The sequence below is a fragment of the Hyalella azteca genome, unplaced genomic scaffold (genome assembly GCF_000764305.2).
Source record: "Hyalella azteca isolate HAZT.00-mixed unplaced genomic scaffold, Hazt_2.0.2 contig17222, whole genome shotgun sequence".
NCBI classification, from domain to species: domain Eukaryota; kingdom Metazoa; phylum Arthropoda; class Malacostraca; order Amphipoda; family Hyalellidae; genus Hyalella; species Hyalella azteca.
Genome location: NW_025947014.1, coordinates 21,864 through 42,023, shown reverse-complemented (window position 1 = coordinate 42,023; position 20,160 = coordinate 21,864). Strand labels below are relative to the sequence as shown.

At 37.8% G+C, this 20,160-nt stretch overlaps 1 protein-coding gene across 2 annotated transcripts; it reads right to left on the bottom strand.

Moving 5' to 3' along the window:
* Nucleotides 1-229: 229 nt before the first annotated feature.
* Nucleotides 230-17,408, bottom strand: LOC108681789. Of its 2 annotated transcripts, none has more exons than XM_018170864.2 (8): nucleotides 17,323-17,408; nucleotides 10,741-10,846; nucleotides 9,282-9,375; nucleotides 8,033-8,147; nucleotides 7,733-7,861; nucleotides 6,320-7,501; nucleotides 5,109-5,560; nucleotides 230-4,550 (listed from the first exon to the last, which is right to left on the bottom strand). In XM_018170864.2, the coding sequence occupies exons 1-8, from the start codon at nucleotides 17,373-17,375 to the stop codon at nucleotides 1,927-1,929; spliced, it is 4,755 nt and encodes a 1,584-aa protein (XP_018026353.2). In that variant the 5' UTR covers nucleotides 17,376-17,408; the 3' UTR covers nucleotides 230-1,926. The 2 variants fall into 2 exon arrangements, with proteins under 2 accessions (XP_018026353.2, XP_018026354.1); XM_018170865.2 differs by lacking the exon at nucleotides 17,323-17,408 and adding an exon at nucleotides 17,100-17,254.
* Nucleotides 17,409-20,160: the final 2,752 nt, after the last annotated feature.

The window sequence follows — 20,160 nt, the reverse complement described above, 5'->3', positions numbered from 1 at the left end:
ATTTCCCTGGTAATTTCACGGTGATGCCTGAAAAACTGATGAGCCCATTTGATTTGTGATTAAATAGTCAATTTTGCACTTAGAGAATAAACTTTTTCCAAGTTTCTCAAGTTTTGAATTACAGACAAATATTAAACCTTTTGTTAGTCGTACGAAGTTTCAGTTGTAAGCAGACCGGAATGAAATAATTCCGACAAACACGAGATGTGTTATGGGAGAAACAACAACGGGAGATAAACCAATGTATTTTAGAAGCTTGTACATTATTTCGAGAAGCGAGAGTGTAAGATTAGTTTAAATTATGAAACCTTTATCTAGCTCAAAGTAAAAGCTGAGCCTTCAAGTCATTTCGATTGCAGAAACTGAACATAATGTAATTTTAAATTGTGCCACGGCAAATCCATAATTACACAAGATTGGTTATTCGACAGCTGAATATACAGCAACAATACATACCAAAAACAGAGTCCGTGCTAAAGCAACAAAAATCTTTCAAAAATCTGAAAAAATTTCGGCGAATTGAAAACCTGTCCTCTAGATGAAATGGCTGTAAATGTAAACAAATATGACAATTTCGGTACAAATTTTGTTTTTTTTTTTTTAATATAGAGCATCACTCCCACGAGGAAAACTTCAATGACTTACATGAATAGAAACCGGTGTTGAGAGCGACGGTGTCCAAGGATAATTTTTATATACATAGTCATTCTCTCATAGAGGAGAGCACTAGCCAGACAATGGTTTTCTATAATCATTTCAGTTGGTGGGAAGAAACGTACTCGTATTAAAGAAAAACGCGTAGAAAACATTAACTTTAGACTGTTACACTAAATTGGGAAACAAAAACGACAAAAGCAGTCACGTGAGCCCTCTATCAAACCCGTGATGCAGGAAATAGTCAATGATCGTATTCCCTTGATCTGAAGTGTTGCAGGAGACGAAACTGTAATTAACAATAAAATTGAAGATATTAAGTAGCATTGAAATCGACACCTACTAATTTCCTGCCAAATTGCAGACAAGAAAATAGACTGAAAATAAAGTTAAATTATTTCTCTTTTATTTTCGAAGTCGTTCTAGAAACCGAATCAATTATATATTATCAATAAAAACGTAAGAGACACCACAGGATTATAAGTTATTCTGGATGTAATAATTAAATTTCTCATCATTGAGACTCAAAAACAAACAGTAATTAAACATGTCAAATCATCGACCTTAAATCGAATTATTCCAGTCATAAAAAAAATTAAGTTTCCTTTTAACGGCTCGCAAAAATTAATTGAAAACCTAATCCGAAGCATAGTAAGTTAACATGAACGATTCATTGTAAAACGTAGATAATGCCAACACATGTTACTAGTAGAGTGCATCTAACAGCAACCCAACATTTATATATGTTGGGTAATATAACCAAACACATTTATACATAGCTAGACATGCAAGCTACACTTTAAATTGTCTTCTAATTTTCAGTTGAATGGTTCCTCTCAACTAAGTCTGGTAACTTGATAGCTTCCGTTGAGCCACTGAGAAGTAATCAAAGAAACGCTAAGAAACTAAACCTACGAACAGCGGACTACTTAAGTCCTCTAAGTTTTTATATATGGCAGAAAGTTGCAATGTGTAATGAAAATTTCAGCTTTTTCGATATACACATATTTACACTACTACTCTACAAGAAGGCTACAAGAATTTTACAAGAGAAATTTTCGCGAAATACTTACTATTAAGCTTTTCACATCTGTTCATAGGACAGAAATTTTGGGAAGTCAAGTTGCGAAAAAATGTGGCAATGAAACAGACACTTATTAAATCAATCCATACAATAACAATAAATCGTGGTCTATCAAAATTGAAGAAGTTCATGTAGAAAAAAATTCTCAGAATCACTCAGAAGGTAAAAGCCAGAACGTGTTATTGAAATTAAAGGTCTACGTCAAAGCTAGGCTCCAAGAACACGGTTTCTTCATGTCCAAATTCTTCATCATCTTCAAACTGTAGATCTAATGTGGTTGACTGGAGAACTGGGAGTTTCTTTTTGCTATGGCTGCTGAAGATACTTCTATCTTCGGATTCATCTTCAAAACAAAGGCTCTCGAGAAGCGCAGCAATGATATGCTTGCAGCGATCCCTAGCACCACAAGAGCAATGATGGGAAGGAGTCAACTGAACGCACTCGACAGCCCCTCGCCCACCGCTCACGAAGTAAGTTTCGGCGCCAGGGTCGAATGAAACTCTGCCGGATATCCACAAAGAATGACCCAAATTGACCATCTTCTTCCGTTTTTCGTAAGAATTTTTATTATTTCTCGAGGAGTCCGTCTTCTTGAAACGCTTTGTCACTGGTTTACGCAGTGGCGAACCTGAGTCATGTTTCAGTTTCCTCGGGCGACCTCTGCGTTTCACGGAGCCAGGAACGAAATCTTCTGACTTATCGTCGTCATACTGATCAAACAGCACTGCATTTGAGGCCAATCTCAGTCTTGGCCTCTTGCTTCGACCAAGACGTCGTTCAGGCTCTTCCATTTCATCATCGGTGGATCTCTGAGAATACACCATAGGTTCTCCCTCAACAGTTTCTGTGACGCAGGTTATTTTTTCAGCTTTTAATTCTAGAGGATCGCTTTCAAGAATTGTGATTTGCTCAAATTCTTCCTCACCAATGCCAATGTTTCCATCCAAGTCGACGTCAACCTCAATGTTGACAAGCTCTCTCACGTTTTCATCAGTGTCGAATATTGACGAGTGGACGGGCTCCTTTTTCATCGCGAATGCAGGTACCCTCATTTTCACCAGGATCGAACCAGCAACATCTTCAGGCAGAGCACATCGGCTGGGAAAGAAACATTTCTTTTTGATCATTGATGAGAAGAAACGTTTCTTTCTTCGGAAAGCAGTCCCAACTTCCTTTAGCTTCCCCTTCTCAATTTCGTTGTGGTAGTAGTAGAGGACGTAGTAGATCATGTTTGTCAGAGAATCCAACGTTGAACACTCGACGTCAGAAAAAAGGAAACCCATCTGCTCCAAGAAGTCACGTAGGCCAGCTATGGTCAGTCCGTGCTTTGAATACATGCCCAAAGTTTGAAGGCTTCCAGCATTGCTAGCTATCACTACGTCAGACAACGTTTCGTCATAGAAACCGCGAAAATCGGGTATCCAAACGGCAGAAAACTCTTGATACTTCAGCGAGTACTCGTCAAATGACCGTGTTCGCAGAAGCTTAGCAACAGAATCGACAGTTGCAGTCCAGCTATCGCAATTTGGCTCATTTCGGCTGAACCAAAGATTGACGGCCTCCAGAATGTTTGTCCAGGATGATGCACGAATACACTTAGGCAGTGAGTCGGCACAGGCGCTCAGTAGGCTTGGAGATGCATCTGTGAGGATTACAGTGTCGGCGGAATCCAAGGCCTTACAGCTCATCAGCATTTGTTCCAGGATTGTGCGGTGGGAGCTTGCATCATCTAGCTCATGAATAGCAAATGCTAGAGGGAACAAAGTCTCAGACTCGCACATGATGTGTTTGGTGTAGAGTGAGCTAACGTACAAGTTGTCAACCATCCATGTTTTGTCATAATAGACAACAAGGTTTGCATTTGACGCGACGCGCATTGCTTTATACTCATTCATGTTAGATTTGCAAGCTATAACAACGATGGTTGTGGGAATAACTTGGAAAAATATGTAGTGAGACTCTTTGATTTTGTACAGGAAGTCATATACCAAGTCGATGACGCTTCGGCCAACACGATATACGTACGGCATTCCACTGTCAACAGAGGAATCCGCTTCTTCTGACGGATAACGCGATGACGCCTCTTCAACGACACAGGATGGCAAATCTGGCGATGGGAGGACTTCTTCAAGGAAAAAGTTGTTAGATTTGTCAATGCCGGACTGAATTGCGCGAGGCTTGGTGCTTCTCCGGGGCTTCATTATGGCACCGTACTGAGAATCAACAAACATGTGGTCTTGCTGTTCCATCACCGAACCATAGCTACCGCCAAGCGCAGTCGGTTCAGCAGGATCTTCTGCAGGCAAGACGTCGAGATCAGGAATAAATCGACTGCACATGACGGTGTAGAACTGGCCTTCCATGAGGTCTCCAACTTTCACGAACACAGAAGCTCCGATGCCAAGTTTAGCTCGCAACTTCGGTGAGTAGCTGGATGCTGGTTCAGGAATGTCGTCACGTCCAAGGTAGTGAACAAGCATGCGCTGAAGAACATTGTTACCTTCCTCATCGAGTATTTCGTAAGTATAGCGCATAAAGTGCGCACCACGCCCTGTGACAATTCTCTTATAGTAACGGATATTGAGATTTTTATCCTGGATAACTCGTTTGTGAGTGCCATTGTGTCTCCAGCGGTAGTAGTCTTTCTTCCAGCCCTTCTGGCAAATGGGGTGGAGACCCGCGTAGGTAAAAACGAACCAATGTCCATTCTTAGGATTGCCTGGAGCAAAAGTGAGACAGTCTTCTTCTGGAGTGTCTTCCAGGAGGTGGATCACGGTAGCTATTTCCAGAGGGATAAGCAGGCGCGTGATCACTGCAAAAATCATTTTAAATAAAAATCTCGAAATCTCTATTGATTCAAGAAATAACTAGTTTAATTGATAAAAGGTAGGAGAGGAGAGAACCTACGTTTCATGGCAGAGAAAAAGAATATTTAGATGAAAATTAATTCGAGTTCGCAAGCTTCGTACAAAAAGTTTATTTAAATTAGCCTTTTTTTGTGAATTTCCACAACGAAATTTGCAGGTGTTGAATTGTTCCAATAATCCAATTTTTAATACATACTTAACTAAATAAATTGCAGCGTTAGTTCAACTATACCAAAAAAATTCTCAAGTCACCCGGTAAACCAAAAGATAATGAAAACAATTTCAGGGCCAACTAAACACGTTGTAAAAAATCCAGTGCAGCCGTTGATCAAGTCCCTCCAACAATAATAATTCAATTCCTCCATCAAAAAAGGCAAAAGATATCAACCACTCACTGAAATAATAATTTAAGACGTCACAGCATCTCAGAGAGTTTTACTTATTTTAAGATATATTAAAAAATCCACAGTTAACGATGTACGATAAAGCAAATCACAACTCACCCATAACGCTAAGGCCATCCTTGTTAAGCACGGTCGTGGTATCTGGCTGCTCCTCCTCATCCTGCAGATACTGCCACTTGCCATGTCGGTAGTCTTCTTCTCTGACCTGAGGCCAGGTGTCTGCGTCTAGGAATCCTGTTTCATCTACGGCACCTTCTTCCTTACAGCGCACAGGTGGGGCGCCAGAAAAATCTTGGGGAGACTGGAAAGTTTCAGGCTCGTCATCAAGGCCAATGTAATGCACCAAGACTCGAGCGCGATCACAGTGGGCAAGGCAGTAGGCATAGCGGTACAAATGAACACCCTGTCCCCGAACAGTCCGTCGGTAGCGCTTGATTAGCAGCGACTCGTCGCCGACACCCAACGCCACGCTCGTCAGCAGTCGCCAGTTGTAGCCGTCGCTACTCCAGCTAGACGCGCTGCCGTCCTCCACCTCACTCTCTAGCACGCACCTGCGACCTCAAAATAATTAACTTAATAGTAAACATGTATTTCTCAAATCACGACAGCATTTTCAACTCGAGCGTGATTTTCAACTAAATCAGTTTGGAGCTATACAGCTATTTCTCAAAGCATTACATATACCGTATTTAACATGCAGCAGCAAAGTCAAAACAATTGTATTAATTTACCATTACAAGTCGTTGGTGAAACAAAGAGAATCGAAAAATATCGCATAAGTAATCGTCAAGCTTCTGTCTTCATACCTTGACTCCAATAATTCATTACTACCATAATATCATAAATGACGCCCGCATAAGTTTAACACTGCGGCAAGACATCAAGTGCATTTTTTTCAACAAACCGCACTTAAACCGGAAGAATAACAGGAGTGAGTAATTAATCATTAAAATGTCAGAAATGCAAGCTGCATTTGTTCTGGAATACAAACCTACATCGATTTGGACCAACAACCTCACAGAAGTTAGCGAAACTATTCCTACTCAAGAAGGTGCAGTAACATTGACGTAACATGGTTGGAACGAGATTTATATACGGTACTCATTAAGCTTGCTCGTTCACCATATTCACCCAAGCCCAGAGCAAATTTCGTCAGTTTCAACAATCATTCATGCTAAAATACACGTATTTATTATACCGCATTCAAAGCATCTCAAAGCAAAATATCGTCATGGTTGTTTATGTTAAAGATTGAGTTCATGACAACGACCGCGTAAAAAACTACCTTTGTTTTCAGAGTATATACTCACCAGAGTCCTGCCCTAGGATGGGGCAAAGGCAGGTACGGCACACACTCGTGTTGCGGAGTGACCTGCAGCAGATGTGCAGCCTCGCGGGGGTGCAGGCGACGATGGATGCCGCGATTAGGTCCCACGTTCGACGTCTGTAAGGTGCCATCTGTGCAGGTGAGAGGCACTGCACGGCACAAAGCAACTTGAGCCTGTCTGGATCCGCCAGCCTTTGTCATCTTCTTCGGTTTAGGTGCCGGCATGTCCACAGCATCATCATGACCCAAGTAGTGTACTAAGACGCGATTGAACGTCACGTCAGGCACCTCCTGGGAATCAAAACTACTGCCGTTGTCGAATGGGTCTTCCTCTTTGATGATTACTTTAGTAGTTTTATTTTCCTTTGTGGGCGGGCTTGGTGACCATTTCCAACCATTTCGCGTTTTCTGCGTATCTTCATCTACTGAAACATTTCCATTGGCTTTTTGAGATGTTTTTTTCACTTCCCGTTTACTTTCCTTTGGGTCCGGAGAATCGAACCCAACAAACTCGTCGTTATCATCCTCGTCCACGGCAAAGACGTCATCGGAGGCCACAGTGTTTCCAGTCTCGCAGTCAATAGGTTCTGGTCGCCGGGTGGTTGACGACGTCTGTTGGGCCACCTGCTCAGTGCTGAGAGATCCCAGCCCAGCAAGAGAAGCTGCGGCTGGATCAACAAACTCATATGACCGTCGAATGAAGTCTACTCGAGCGCCGTCCACGTATCGGATAAACTGCCTCTTGAGCAGAAGCCTGGAACCCACATGCACAGCACTTGAACTGTGCTGTACCCACTGTAAGCCGTCTTCTTTCCAGAGATCTGAACGGGTTTGATCTTGCCCATACTTGAAGATGTACCAGTAGCCATTAGTAGGTTTGTTTGCAGGTGTAGTGCAGCAGCTACCTTTGACAGTCTTCACCAGAAGTTCCGAGGCTTGCCAATCAGTGAGCATAGTGTAGAGTCTACGGCGCATGGCATCTTTGCGGATGGAATGTTTGCGTTGTTTTCCGGTCATAGTGTTGCTGACACTGGCGTTGCTGGCGAGGATTGCCACGCCCTTTGGAACTCGTGAATCGTCGATGTATTGCACCAGAAACCTTGGCAGGTAATGATCACCTACAACTTCGTACACGATTCGTGAAAGATTGCTGCCGTTTATTTGCCTGTAAATATGTCATTTATGAATCTGTTACTTTAGATAAAAGTACAGCCATAAATATGAACAAAAATCAAGACTTAAGAAATATTTTGGAAAATAATGAAAATGTTACATTAAAGGACAAAAAAAAGCAAAAACACCATGACGAAATTGAACACACCTGATGACACAAGATTTAAAAATGATAAACTAGTGTCTTAGAAAATGTCTGAGCAACATAATAAGATAGTGTCACCTGAAATAACGCTTGTGAAGAAGTCTGCCCTTGTATTTTTCCTTTCTAAGGCCGTAGTTTCTCCAAGAATGTCCGTCTCTCTGCCACAATCTTCGCCGTTTTAGATCGTGCAAGTAGCTGTAGACGTACCTGATAATGCAAGGATCATTACGGTTTTAAGCATTTCGTTTTGCGAACATAAGGGAATAAGTTAGATTAATGTTGGTAAGCAAAAAATGATACATATGAAAATACAAACGAAAACAAGTTGGAAAAAATCAACACTTTCTTGTTTATTGCATGAAGAAAGATGGGCCTAACCAGTCTCCGTGCTGTGGTTTGTCAGGAGCAATGTTAAGACAGCGTTCCTCAGGAACATTCTCTAGGAGGTGAACGGCTACACGTGGCTGTAGACGCTCGTGTAGCTGCAAGTCATCTGCAAGAGGGTGGGAATTAAATAAATTTACTTGATCATTCCAAATTGATGAGTGCACAACGAAGAATTAATCAAGCTTTTTTACAAAACAATTTTAAAAAATACTAACTCGGCCGTAATCCTAAATTGAAAATTTTAATGTGGTAAATCACAAGGGCTAACGAAAGTAGATTATTTAAGATACTTGGCTGTTCATCTAATATTGGCCATTACTATTGAAAAAAGTACATATGGTACAATTCGTATTTGGTGCGATAGGCAGGTTATTGGCAGAGTCAAGATGATGTGGTCTTAAACACAAATTAGAGGACATAATGGGAAACATTTTCAGTATAGATTTCAAGTTGACATTTGTTATATCTTTCTCGCTAAACAGATAAACAGAAATGTTTTCAAGCGTAAAGTCAAAAACCACCATAGTACCTCTGTTAGTGTTTCCCAGCTTTTAAAAACTATAAACTTACATGTGGCGGTTTGAAAAGGCTCATAATTTCTGAGCATTTTAGCTACAAGGCAAGCCTTGCTATTTGTGCTGAAGATACCTAGAACTAAGAATAGAATCTCTATGACATGAGGAAATGCGATCCGCTTTCTGTCAGCAGGTTCCATTAGTTGTCAGATATCTTAATTAAAATAACATCCGAAATTTAATTAATTAAAATTACCTTTCTCCAATTTTAAAAAACAACCCATACATGAAAGAGCAAAAAACAATGATGTAAAAAATCCCTATGTCTGCCCGAAATCAACATTTCAGATTGGAACATCATTTTGGCACTCATTTTCTCACATAGGATATTTTTACCAATATGAAAAATAGAGTCACCCTTTAGGCTCTAAATACACAAGATAGGCATAAAAGGCATCCATTTAAGTTCATTCATGAAGTTATTCTGTTAGCTTCAATACATTTCATCATGAATCAGCTGTAAACATTTTCACTTACTTTGTGCTTCATGTGAATTTCAATCCCTTGAGGTAGATTGAAGTCATAAATTTTTCTGTATAACTCCACCTTACTATTTGAGAAAGAAATCAGTTATGTTACTGGCATAAGGGTGGCATAAAATTAGGCAACTGCTAAAAATTTCAAAACACTTGCAATTTTTTTAGTAAGAAATGATTGAAACTCACCTGCATATTCCACTGCATTCTGATCTGAAACTGGCTGAGAAAACTCAAACTCATACTGTCTGTCTTCATAGTATTTATGACTGCAATCTGCATCCTGAAAATGGAGAAATCATAAAAATCATGTCTAGTGAATAAATAAAAGCAAATAATTCAAGAAAAAACAACATAAAATTCAATTAAAGATTTTGAAAACAGAAGGTATTTGCATTTTAATTCAAGGCCTCGTTATTAATTTATTCATTCCACAATATTTTTCTTAATAATTTGTCTTGATAACATTTTGTGTGCACAGGGCAAATAATTAATTACTGTGCGTATATTAAAACAAATTATAATCAAAATTGAATTTAATGGAATTATTTGAGAACATTACTGCAGTTCCAAAATGTAATATTTCAATGATTTTAAGATTAACCATTTACTTGTCCTCCTCTCACTGCATTAGTTGTAAATTTCTAGCCAACTTATTCAGTGTTCAAGCTGCACACAAATTGTTCAGTGCATTAGTGAATATCTGCAGCCACAGCAACTCTAAAACACATTGCTAGTACCTTTCAACTTTTCATTGCTCTTATACCATTTCATGTTCTCTTTTTAGCGCATTTTCCCATTTATGGAAAAAATGCACTATTGTGCTTGCCATGTCCGTCTGTCTGTCCGTCCATCCATCCCTCCGTGACCTCAAGTTTTCATTGACGAGAAAATGCGCTCTCTGTCACTCACTGCAGTGAGTACCGAGTTATATTTTTTATAATTTTAATTTTCTATACTGTACTTCAATTTTAGGCAAGCTAATATCCTAATACTGTGTTGAGAGAGGAAAGAACTATGAAGCAGTTGATTAGTGGTTGACTGCCTTCTCTTGTGTGAAAAAGGTGTGGTAGGACTAGTGGTCTTCCTTTAGGAGGCCAATGTTGACTTCTAATAATTGAGACGTGGAACAAAATAGTCAAGCATCTATTGGTCAGACCTCCAGATGGCGTTTTGATGGATCAGAAGAGCCTGTACCACGTCACAATGGGATTCTTGAGGCTACTAACTGCGGTTAATTTGCAGATTTGGGATTTATGGCAGAGGATCATGTGAATCAATGTACAGTTCTTGATTCAGCTTGTCATTGCTCAGTCACACAAGTCTACCTTTATCAATACAGGTTGTCTGGAGCTTCATCGTATTTATATTTGTACTCAGACAAGGAATGTCTTATGAAATCAAATCTATCTGTTCATGATATAGTAGTATCAAGGGCTGACACTAATTACTTTAAATGGAAGCATTTACTACAGTATGTGCATTTATAGTCATATCTCTGTTTATAGTTAAAATAGAATGACTAAATAACCAATGGCATGTGTTCAAAAGAACTCTTCCAAGCCAAATGTAATTATATACAACAAACAACTTTAATGAGTAATTGACATGGGACATTTGATTCATCATGATTGAGTGTTAGTCTAACCTCAACAACAGTTTCTTCAGTGAGCACAGTGATGTGAGGGTCGCAGATCAGACCACCGGCTTCTTCTATTGTCTGCATGTTACAGGAGTCTTCAGGGAACTCCTCCCTGCAAGGCATTAAAAAAAATGAGTTATTCAACACCCAAGAAAAAAAACACACATTCCTAATAAATGCTTTTATGACACAAAATTTTTTAGTTTGAACATATTGTCCTCCACAATTTAGAATATGAAATTGCTTACAAAAAAGGAACTCATGACTCAGAATTATTAAATTCATTTTTACACAGCTGTAAATTCAATGAACTCACACCTATAAAAATCCAACTGTTGTTTGGGAAATAAATTTTTTACATACAAGCATAACACATTTTTTTCAAATTTCCCGCACCAAAAATGTTAATAAAAACAGTAATACAAGCCAGGCAGTGTAGCTAGTGTTTATCCTATAAAAGCCAACAAAACATTTTGCTTCTCTTTTATTGGCAATGTAGCATGTTGTAACCCAGTGGTTCCCAAACTTTTTCAGGCTGGCGCCCCCTTTAGCTCTCTAGTGAATTTCTAGCGCCCCCCACAGACACATATAAAATCATGCGCCTCTTACTATAAAATTTAGTTCGCTGCAATTTTAAAAGATAAAGGTTAAACACACATGTGTTATGATGTGTATTCCACAAATAGGACCCTTTTAGTGAACCAATGTGTTTTTCAGCTGTTTTAACCGTTTCAGCACTAGAAACCTAGGACGTCTTGGGCAAATGTACGGCCGGACTCGTGGCCGTCTCACGACCAATCTCCAAATTCAGTTATCAAGGAATATCACCCAAACTAATGAACGCAGCTCAATAAAACTTGGAACATGTATTCATCAGAACTTAGTGGTAACGTTTAGCTTGCGAAAATTTTTTTAAATATCACCTTCATTTGTGAGTTACGGTATATTGCGACACAGGCCGAAATTTGCAGTGATCAAAGAATTTCTTCCAAACTACCAAACAGGTTTGAACAAAATTTTGAATATACATTCCTAACTACCAAATGGTGTTTTTTAGATTGAAAAAAATTTATTTTACCGTCGTTTGCGAGATTTTTTCATTTTAACGTCATTCTTGATTTCACACTTCCTTATTCGCTTTCGTTCGCAAGTTATACAGATATAGGAGAAACGATCGGCTTTTCTACCGGCTGGTTTAACCAAGAGCCGTTTACGAATAGCCGTATAACTCACAAAGAAAGGCAAAACAAAAAAATTTTAATGAGCTAAACATCACCGATGCTGAGGTTAGGTATTAATAAAATGTATAAAAAAAATTTTTAAAGACCACGTTTTTCATGTGGACTCAAGAGTAGAAAATAATTTTTCGGCAGCTACTGATCTCTGTTTGCTTTCATTCTCTTGGTCTTTTGTATTTCAGTTAAAATATTTTACATCTAAAATGAAAAACGTGGGGCGCATATGTATTTAATTGTTTGGTGATTACTTGATATGATGAATATGATGGTTCACTGAACATTTGATAAGTGTATTGCTGATATAATTAGAAATAGTGGTTGAATTCAAAATTGAAATTAAGGCATGCCTAAATGAAGATGCGCCCCACGTTTTTCGTTTTAGATGTAAAATATTTTAACTGAAATACAAAAGACCAAGGGAATGAAAGCAAACAGAGATCAGTGGCTGCCGAAAAATTATTTTCTACTTTTGAGTCCACATGAAAAACGTGGTCTTTAAAAATTTTTTTTATACATTTTATTTTCTACTTTTTAGTTTTTTAAGCATTTTATTTTCTCATTTTTAGTCCATTGCTACACACGAAACACGTTGTTGCGAGCCAATTTACTTGACTTGATGTTCGTATCGATGATACGAAGCGTATCATCGATATACGCAGTCTAAACACGAATATCCTCTCGAGGATGACGTGCATTAAAGGTTCCAACCCCTGCTTGTGAGTTCCTTTAGAGTTTATACGCCTGGAAACGTGCAACAAATTCTGGATTATTGTATTGTTATCGGGAGCTGAGCTTCCCTAAAAGTTTCAGAGCGCTAGCTAATGGGAAAGTTGGTGAAATATCGATTGCAAGATTTGATCATCACAGACACGAAAGCGAGCTAAGAAAAACGTAGTAAAATACTAAATTTCATTCAAATCTGTTCAGTAGTTTGCAAGAAATTTCTTGATTACTGCAAATTTAAGCACGTATTGCTGTTTAAATCACGAATGAAACTCGCAAATGAAGGCACAATCAAAAAAATTTTCACGAGCAAAACATCACCATTTGGTTGTTAGGACTATAAATTCAAAATTTCATCCGAATCTGTTCAGTAATTTGGAAGAAATTCCTTGATCACTGTGAATTCGGCCCGTACGTATTGCCATATAAGTATGGCAAAAACAATTGAAGGCAAAATTCAAAAAATTTTCACGAGCTCTACATTACCATTAGGTCCTAATGAATACGTGTACCAAGTTTCATCGAGTTAAGTTTATTAGTTTGAGAGGTATTCCTTGATCATTGAATTTGGAAATTGGCCGTGAGACCGGCCACGAGTCCGGCCGTTAATTTGTCGTAGACGTAAACCCAGGAGAAGTTTAAAAAATATAACTCGGTACTCACTGCAGTGAGTGACAGAGAGCGCATTTTCTCGTCGACGAAAACGTGAAATCACGGAATGACAGACAGAAGGACATGGCGAGCACAATAGTGGATTTTTTTCATAAATGAGTATATGCGCTAAAAACAGATCTTGGTGAAAAAACCATCGCTGGGAGTCATGATGTGCTGCACGTGTTGTGTATAAATCGTCAAACAAACGTTCGAACTTCTGACTTTGACTTCGGACTGCCGCCCCCCAAACGCCCTCTTCTTTTTTACCGCCCCCCAAAATCTTTCCATCGCCCCTAGGAGGGCAATATCGCCCACTTTGGGAACCACTGTTGTAACCTATCCATTCTTATTTTGAATCTTACCAAAATATTTGACTTAGGAGCAATGATCACTCCGATCTTGATGCTAGATAGGAATGAAACTACAATGTATCTCTCACCCAAATGAAAAATTTGGGCAGAAACCACCAGTAAGTGAGACAAAATCAACCATGAATCCGTTACTATTACCTTTCCTCAAATTCAGTGATGAAGGCCGATCTGGAATATTATACAGATTCTTTTTCCAAAATTGCAGGCTAAAACGATTGTCTTTTGGCAATTTTTTAATATTGCAAACAAAAATATGAACTTCTTCTATTTTTTAGGAATTAGGAAAGGGCAGTCAAAATTTACCATAAGCCAATTTGGAATATTGAGCATCATAAAATTAAGCAAATTTACCATAAACACAGGCATTTTTCTCATACATGGATGATTAGCCCCATTTTTCAGAATGGGCAAATAAGAAAATGATTTTCAATAATCACTCATGAAATAAACATTTTTACTTCCCGATCATATTACTTAATCCATGGACATGCCATTGAACATTGACAATATACAATCGGGTCTGCAATCGTTTGAGCTAGTTGAGAGTTGGATGCTAACATAATTTTCCAAATTGGCTTTAGGTATGATTTTCAGAAATACTTTAAACAATTTAAAGGTAAATACAATATGACTCTAGAAGAAAATAATTTGGTGTGCTCTGAAAAAACACTTGTCAAACTCTGAACAACTAATACATCAAGTGCTCTGAATCAACTCTTAAGAAACTTTTGTATATGAATATATTGGCAAGATCTAATGGAACCTTTTTCAGAATCAAAAGTGCATCCGGCTGCAACATTGTGCAGCAACCTCAGAAGCGTTCTCTACTGACAACCTCAGAAGCGTTCATACAGAGCGCTATGTGCAAGTCTCTACTGGTGTCAGACTGTCAGTAGCAACCTTATAACTTCTACCAAGCACAATGTGTGCACTTCCTTTTGCAAATTCCTCTTGATCATCTTTGAGTGACATGCACAATTGACGATCTTGGGACCTTCTGTGCGGGCATGGAATATTTCTACTTGGCAAGCCACAAAGTTCTGGATTTTTTGAGCCTTGATTTTGTGGGTTTGACAGCCGTGATTCCATTTCTTTGGGCAGTTAATTCCATATCTCAGCCGTGAAAACCCATTTACAAGCCGCAAACTTATTATTTACAACGTCCCATGCATGTGTTACCCATATCTCTAATTTTACCCTAAAAAGTCACTAACATTTGTCTTCACTTGAGCGGCAACTGAACAAGTGATAATGCAGTCTGACTGCTCTGATGTGACCGCCACTAGGCAATCTTAAAGGAAATATTTTGGGTTGACTTGTTATTACATGCTGCATGTTATTTTGGTGGGAGGCAGGAGCATTGAAGTACCTATATATACTGCAGATTGTGGTCCATTTGTGGAAGTTGAAAATTTCATAAAACGACACGTTTGCAGAGTGCAAACCGCAATTTTTTCAATCAAACAAAAATTTACAACATTAGAGCCACAAGATTTCATATTTCATACCTACCAAAATTATATGATATTAGAGGCGCAATATTTCAGAAAAAATAGGACTTTTCCAGGCTCCAGCCCTGCTTCTTTGTGTTGACTGACATATCGTCCATGCCAAAGCCAATTTCTGATGGCCTACAGAGTACAAACCCATTTCTAGTTTCCTGTAACATTTTTCCAAGGTGGAACACTTTTTTTTCAAGTGAACCACTAATCTTAGAATTCCACCTTGCCCCAACCTTCACTCTTGATTCCTCCAAGTGTAACTTTAATCTATCCTATTTGTAGGTATCCTTTCCATCTCAACTTAAATTTCTGGATTGAAGAAGCGGTGGAAGTGGATAAAAAATAATATATGAACATTATTTTTTGGAATTCTATACTGTCCAGAGGGAATCTCACACTTTCAAAAAATAGCAGCAGAGCTCTAGACTCTAGGGTAAACGCGGTATATTCCGACATTGTGGGTAATTCCAACACTTCTCAACTTTTTTCCTTTATATTAAGCTTTGTCTTAGTTCCACGCATTTGTTGATGGTTGAAATAGTGATGTCATACTATTGCACGCCATACTATTGCCAAAACACTAGGTCTGGGCCGTCTGGCAGGAAAATGTTGAGATCCAAAATCAGACAGTGAACGTCACCCAGTGAGAACATCCAAAAACGTGTCAAAGTTGATAGTTGACCTTGCTCTACCAAATAGTGATAAACTGCTTGTGTAGAAAAAATATTATGGTTTGAGACTTTTAGATAACTCTGTGAATATATTAGGAATCCTTTAGGTAAACTTGTATTTGCTGATTTCAAGTGGTACCGTAAATAAATTAATAGATGATTAAGTTGAGAGACGGTTTTAGACACATAAAAACTAATTCCAACACAGCTTGCTGAGCTTGGATGCCTTGCAATTAGACACACACAGCTTGTTCCAAGCTACATGCAAAGATTAAAATTTTCTTAATTAAAAGCTTAATAGCTCTTTATTAAAAGTCTAATTAAGTAGTGTTCAATATTCAATAGTGTTCTAATTTTGAGCTGTGTTGTATTCCAATTCCAATACAGCTCACACAGCGATTGGAATTCGAACACAAGAGGGTCGGAATTACAAATTAGTAGAGTTTGAAGCACGGACGGATGCAAACCTACCAAATATGGATTTGGTAGGTTTGCATTCTAAAGGCTTTAAAATAAATATGGCAACATTTTATGACGTTTCATTGTTGCTGGCACGTAGTGCGGTGTTTTGAGAATGACGTAAACCAAACAGAACTCGAGTTGCGCATACGATGATTTTTTATAGCCATTTATTTTTTGCTATGTCTTTAATGTGTCTGAATATACCACATTTAGGTACCCTAGTTGCAGCAAAAAAGATATATAGATTCCATTTTCTATGCCAGTCTCATGGCTCTGAAAATGGCAGAAAAGCTCTGGTTGTGGACTTGTGGCTGAAGAGGTAGATATATTCCACTGAGCAACCCAAGAGTCTGAAACTGAGAGGAATGAGGATGATTATAAATTATAATTATCAACTATGCCTATGGTCTGTGCCCTGCAGCCCTGTGAGAACAATCCCATATTTCAAATAGTATTTGTAGATTGTGAAGAATACCTAGTTAATAGTACTATAGGTATTTAATGAACTAAATACATAATCATTAATACTGTAAGTCTGATATTAATAAATTTATCAACAGCAGCCAGCATCAGATTCAGAGATTTCAAGACCCCGATATTTAAACTTTGAAAAAAGTGTTTCAGCTTTCAGGTTAGCTATGTTTTTAGCCTGCAGAGTCTAGCCATTTACATCTTTTGTGAAGGGCAAAAACTTATTTGGAAACATAGCAATAGTACAGGAAATATTTTAAATTTTTCACTTACACACAAATAGGAAATTTAAGGGCAACATCAATATCGTTAGTGTAAACAAACTTGAATTTCCACAACTAACACATGGCGGAGATCCTAAACTGTGGACTTCCGCGATATTTTCTACACTCCTTGAATATCCTTCAAACCCATCATACAACATAAATTTGGCATACTCCTGCACAGTTAATCATTATCAAATACAAATGAAATCGAGAGGTTAGTCTTAACTCACAGTAATTCAGCGTCATGCACGACTTCGGTCGCCATTTCTGCATCTTCACGCATTTAACCGACAAGTAGTTTGGTTCAGAGTAGGTAGATGTCGTTTTTGACGGATAACAGTCAAAGATTGTATATTAAATGGAATATTTCACTTCTAAATATTTTTAATAATATATAATTTTATGAATTTTACCGTAAAAGTTTTATAATTTACTCAATGCATAATTTTGAATTTTATCGTTGTACAACCGAAAAAAATTTCCCGCCCTGCGTCGCGTTGATAATTCGACGAAGTTTTTACAGCTATAACTCAAGTATTTTACAACACATTACATGAGCCCTAGATTTATTAACAATTTATCATCTCTGTTACGTGTTAAGCTATGAAAAATCGAGAATAGTCGCGTCAACTCGAAAAGTATTATTTTCGTTTCCTACTAATAGAACGTGTGCCAATGAGTCACTAATCAGCTAGATCCGAAATACTCAGACAATCAATTGTCAATGATACCCAAGATGCCCGTATGAATATAATGCCGGAATAAGTCAATACTAACAAATTAAGTGGGATTGATGTAACGTTAAACAGTAGCTACATTTCTTGAAAATGGGCTTTAGACAACAAGGTTATCAAAATTATTCAAAATTGGGATTAAAGGTAAATGTTTTTTTTTAAAGTCTCGCTTCTACCCGTAAATTGTCGCTCAGGACTATCGAGACCCAGAAGAATTTCAATTATCGGGCTATCGGATGATTTTACCATTGAAACAAAATATCGTTCAAGAATCTGAGGAAGGCGATGACTTGCGATTTCATTATCGATTGTTGGATATGTAATTATTGTAGCTTTATGAAGGACAATTATCTGTATAATAATATTAATAATAATAATAATAATATTAATAATAATAATAATAATAATAATAATAATAATAATAATAATAATAATAATAATAACAATAATAATAATAATAATAATAATAATAATAGCGGTTTCAGCGTTTATTAGGCCGTAGGCCTGACGCCGATTCTTAACATCGCAGAACATTCACAGCTTGATGTGGTCTCGAACACACAACTCACTGCTCCCATTCTGCTGTGCTTAACCGCCCGGCCTCGTCGCCGATTCTGACCAGAAACTGGCCCACAAAGCTGGGATCGAACCCGCACCTCTCTGCTCCAATCTTGGTACCCTGAACTTTGACCACTGGGCCAGCCAGTGGTTAAAAACGAATAAAGACAATAAACCTCTGGGGAGAATCAATGCTGAATTCGAGAAAAGTTCGTTAAGAATATGCATTTAATCGAGAAATAAATGCATAGAAATAGCAGTTCGATAACTAAAGCGTAATGTAATTACGCTTTAGTTATCGAACTGCTAATAACTAATATAACTTAAGCGTAATGTTAATAACTGAAGCGTAATGTAATTACGGATGTAAAACATAAAACGCACTAAGCAAGTCGATGATCCAGTATAACTTCAGAGAAAGTTTGGATTTAGGTGATCACAGATAGAATTTAAAATGTAAAAGCTGGCTGTTAACGAAGACCAAATGATAATAAATTGCTAAGTAAAGCTGAGGCAATTCAGTAATTAATATCCAGCTAATCAATATTAGAATAAAACCTAGACGCAGTGAATAGTTTGCATCATGGTAAAGATCCTGGGTATGGTTCATACGAGGTGTCTGATCCGACGAGTAAACGCTTCAAATGCGTAGAAATAATGGAATAATAAGCAGTTGTCGAAAGTGAGCTATTAATTTGATTAACGGATTAAATCATCAAGAAAATCTATTTAAGTAAAAATTGTCAATTCAATCACTTGAACAAGTGGCAACTAGATTATAAACACACTAAAAGCGACAGGCATCTGTGAACTGCCAACGGAGCCGTCAGCCGCGCTAAGAGAGACAGCTAGACGCAACGGTAGAGTCGATTTTAAAGACGATTTCGAAAGCTACTGCTACCCCAGTCAATGTTATGCTGCTTGCTAATTAACTGAACATTATCAGAGCTATGGAATTTTCTAATAAGAATAAGCTTCATTCAAAACGAATACAAGGGTTAATGAACTCATTAGTGTCGAACAGGGGCCTCTTTAGCCATTCAACAGAGAGGCTGTGCTGCTTGGACCGAAAATATGACCAGCCGTTCTTCAAAAACTTGATTGGTGGGGTTGCATCACCAACACGCATCGCATCAACAATACATTAAACTCTAAATAACTATTTGTGCATTCAAATTTTTATAACTATTTGTGCATTCGATTTTTTCACGGAATTATGCAGAAATAGGAGTGATAATGATCATCTTCGTAAGATTTCCACTAGTAGAAAGTAATTGTGTATACCTCATCGGATGCCAATTATATGAGTCCATCTTCAAATTTAGCGATAAATTTCTGGCTTGATTATTTTAGACCGTTTCAATAAAAATTAACAACTAGTTTACATTTTAGTTATTTTACTCTATTTCAAAGTATTGGTTATATTTCCTGTGTGATGTCGCAAGGAAGAATTATCCGCCAGTGTCAGTTGTAAAATTATATCGATTACAAAAAAGTGCTCATGATCTCACGCTGGAAGTTTAGGTCTCATCGCCAAAAATTAAATTAATAGTTACATTATTCAAAGTCGTTTTATATAATTGGGTATCATAGAAAAACGCTTTGAAAATAAATGTCTGCAATTAATGGGTGCACAATAGTTCGAACCTTTGGCAAGTATCCCGGACCATAAATAAACATCTTTAATCCTATAATATCTCGATGTTCTATGAAATATTGGGTCATTGGTAACTTTATTTACTCAGCATGAAAATCTTAATTGGTAAATAATTATTG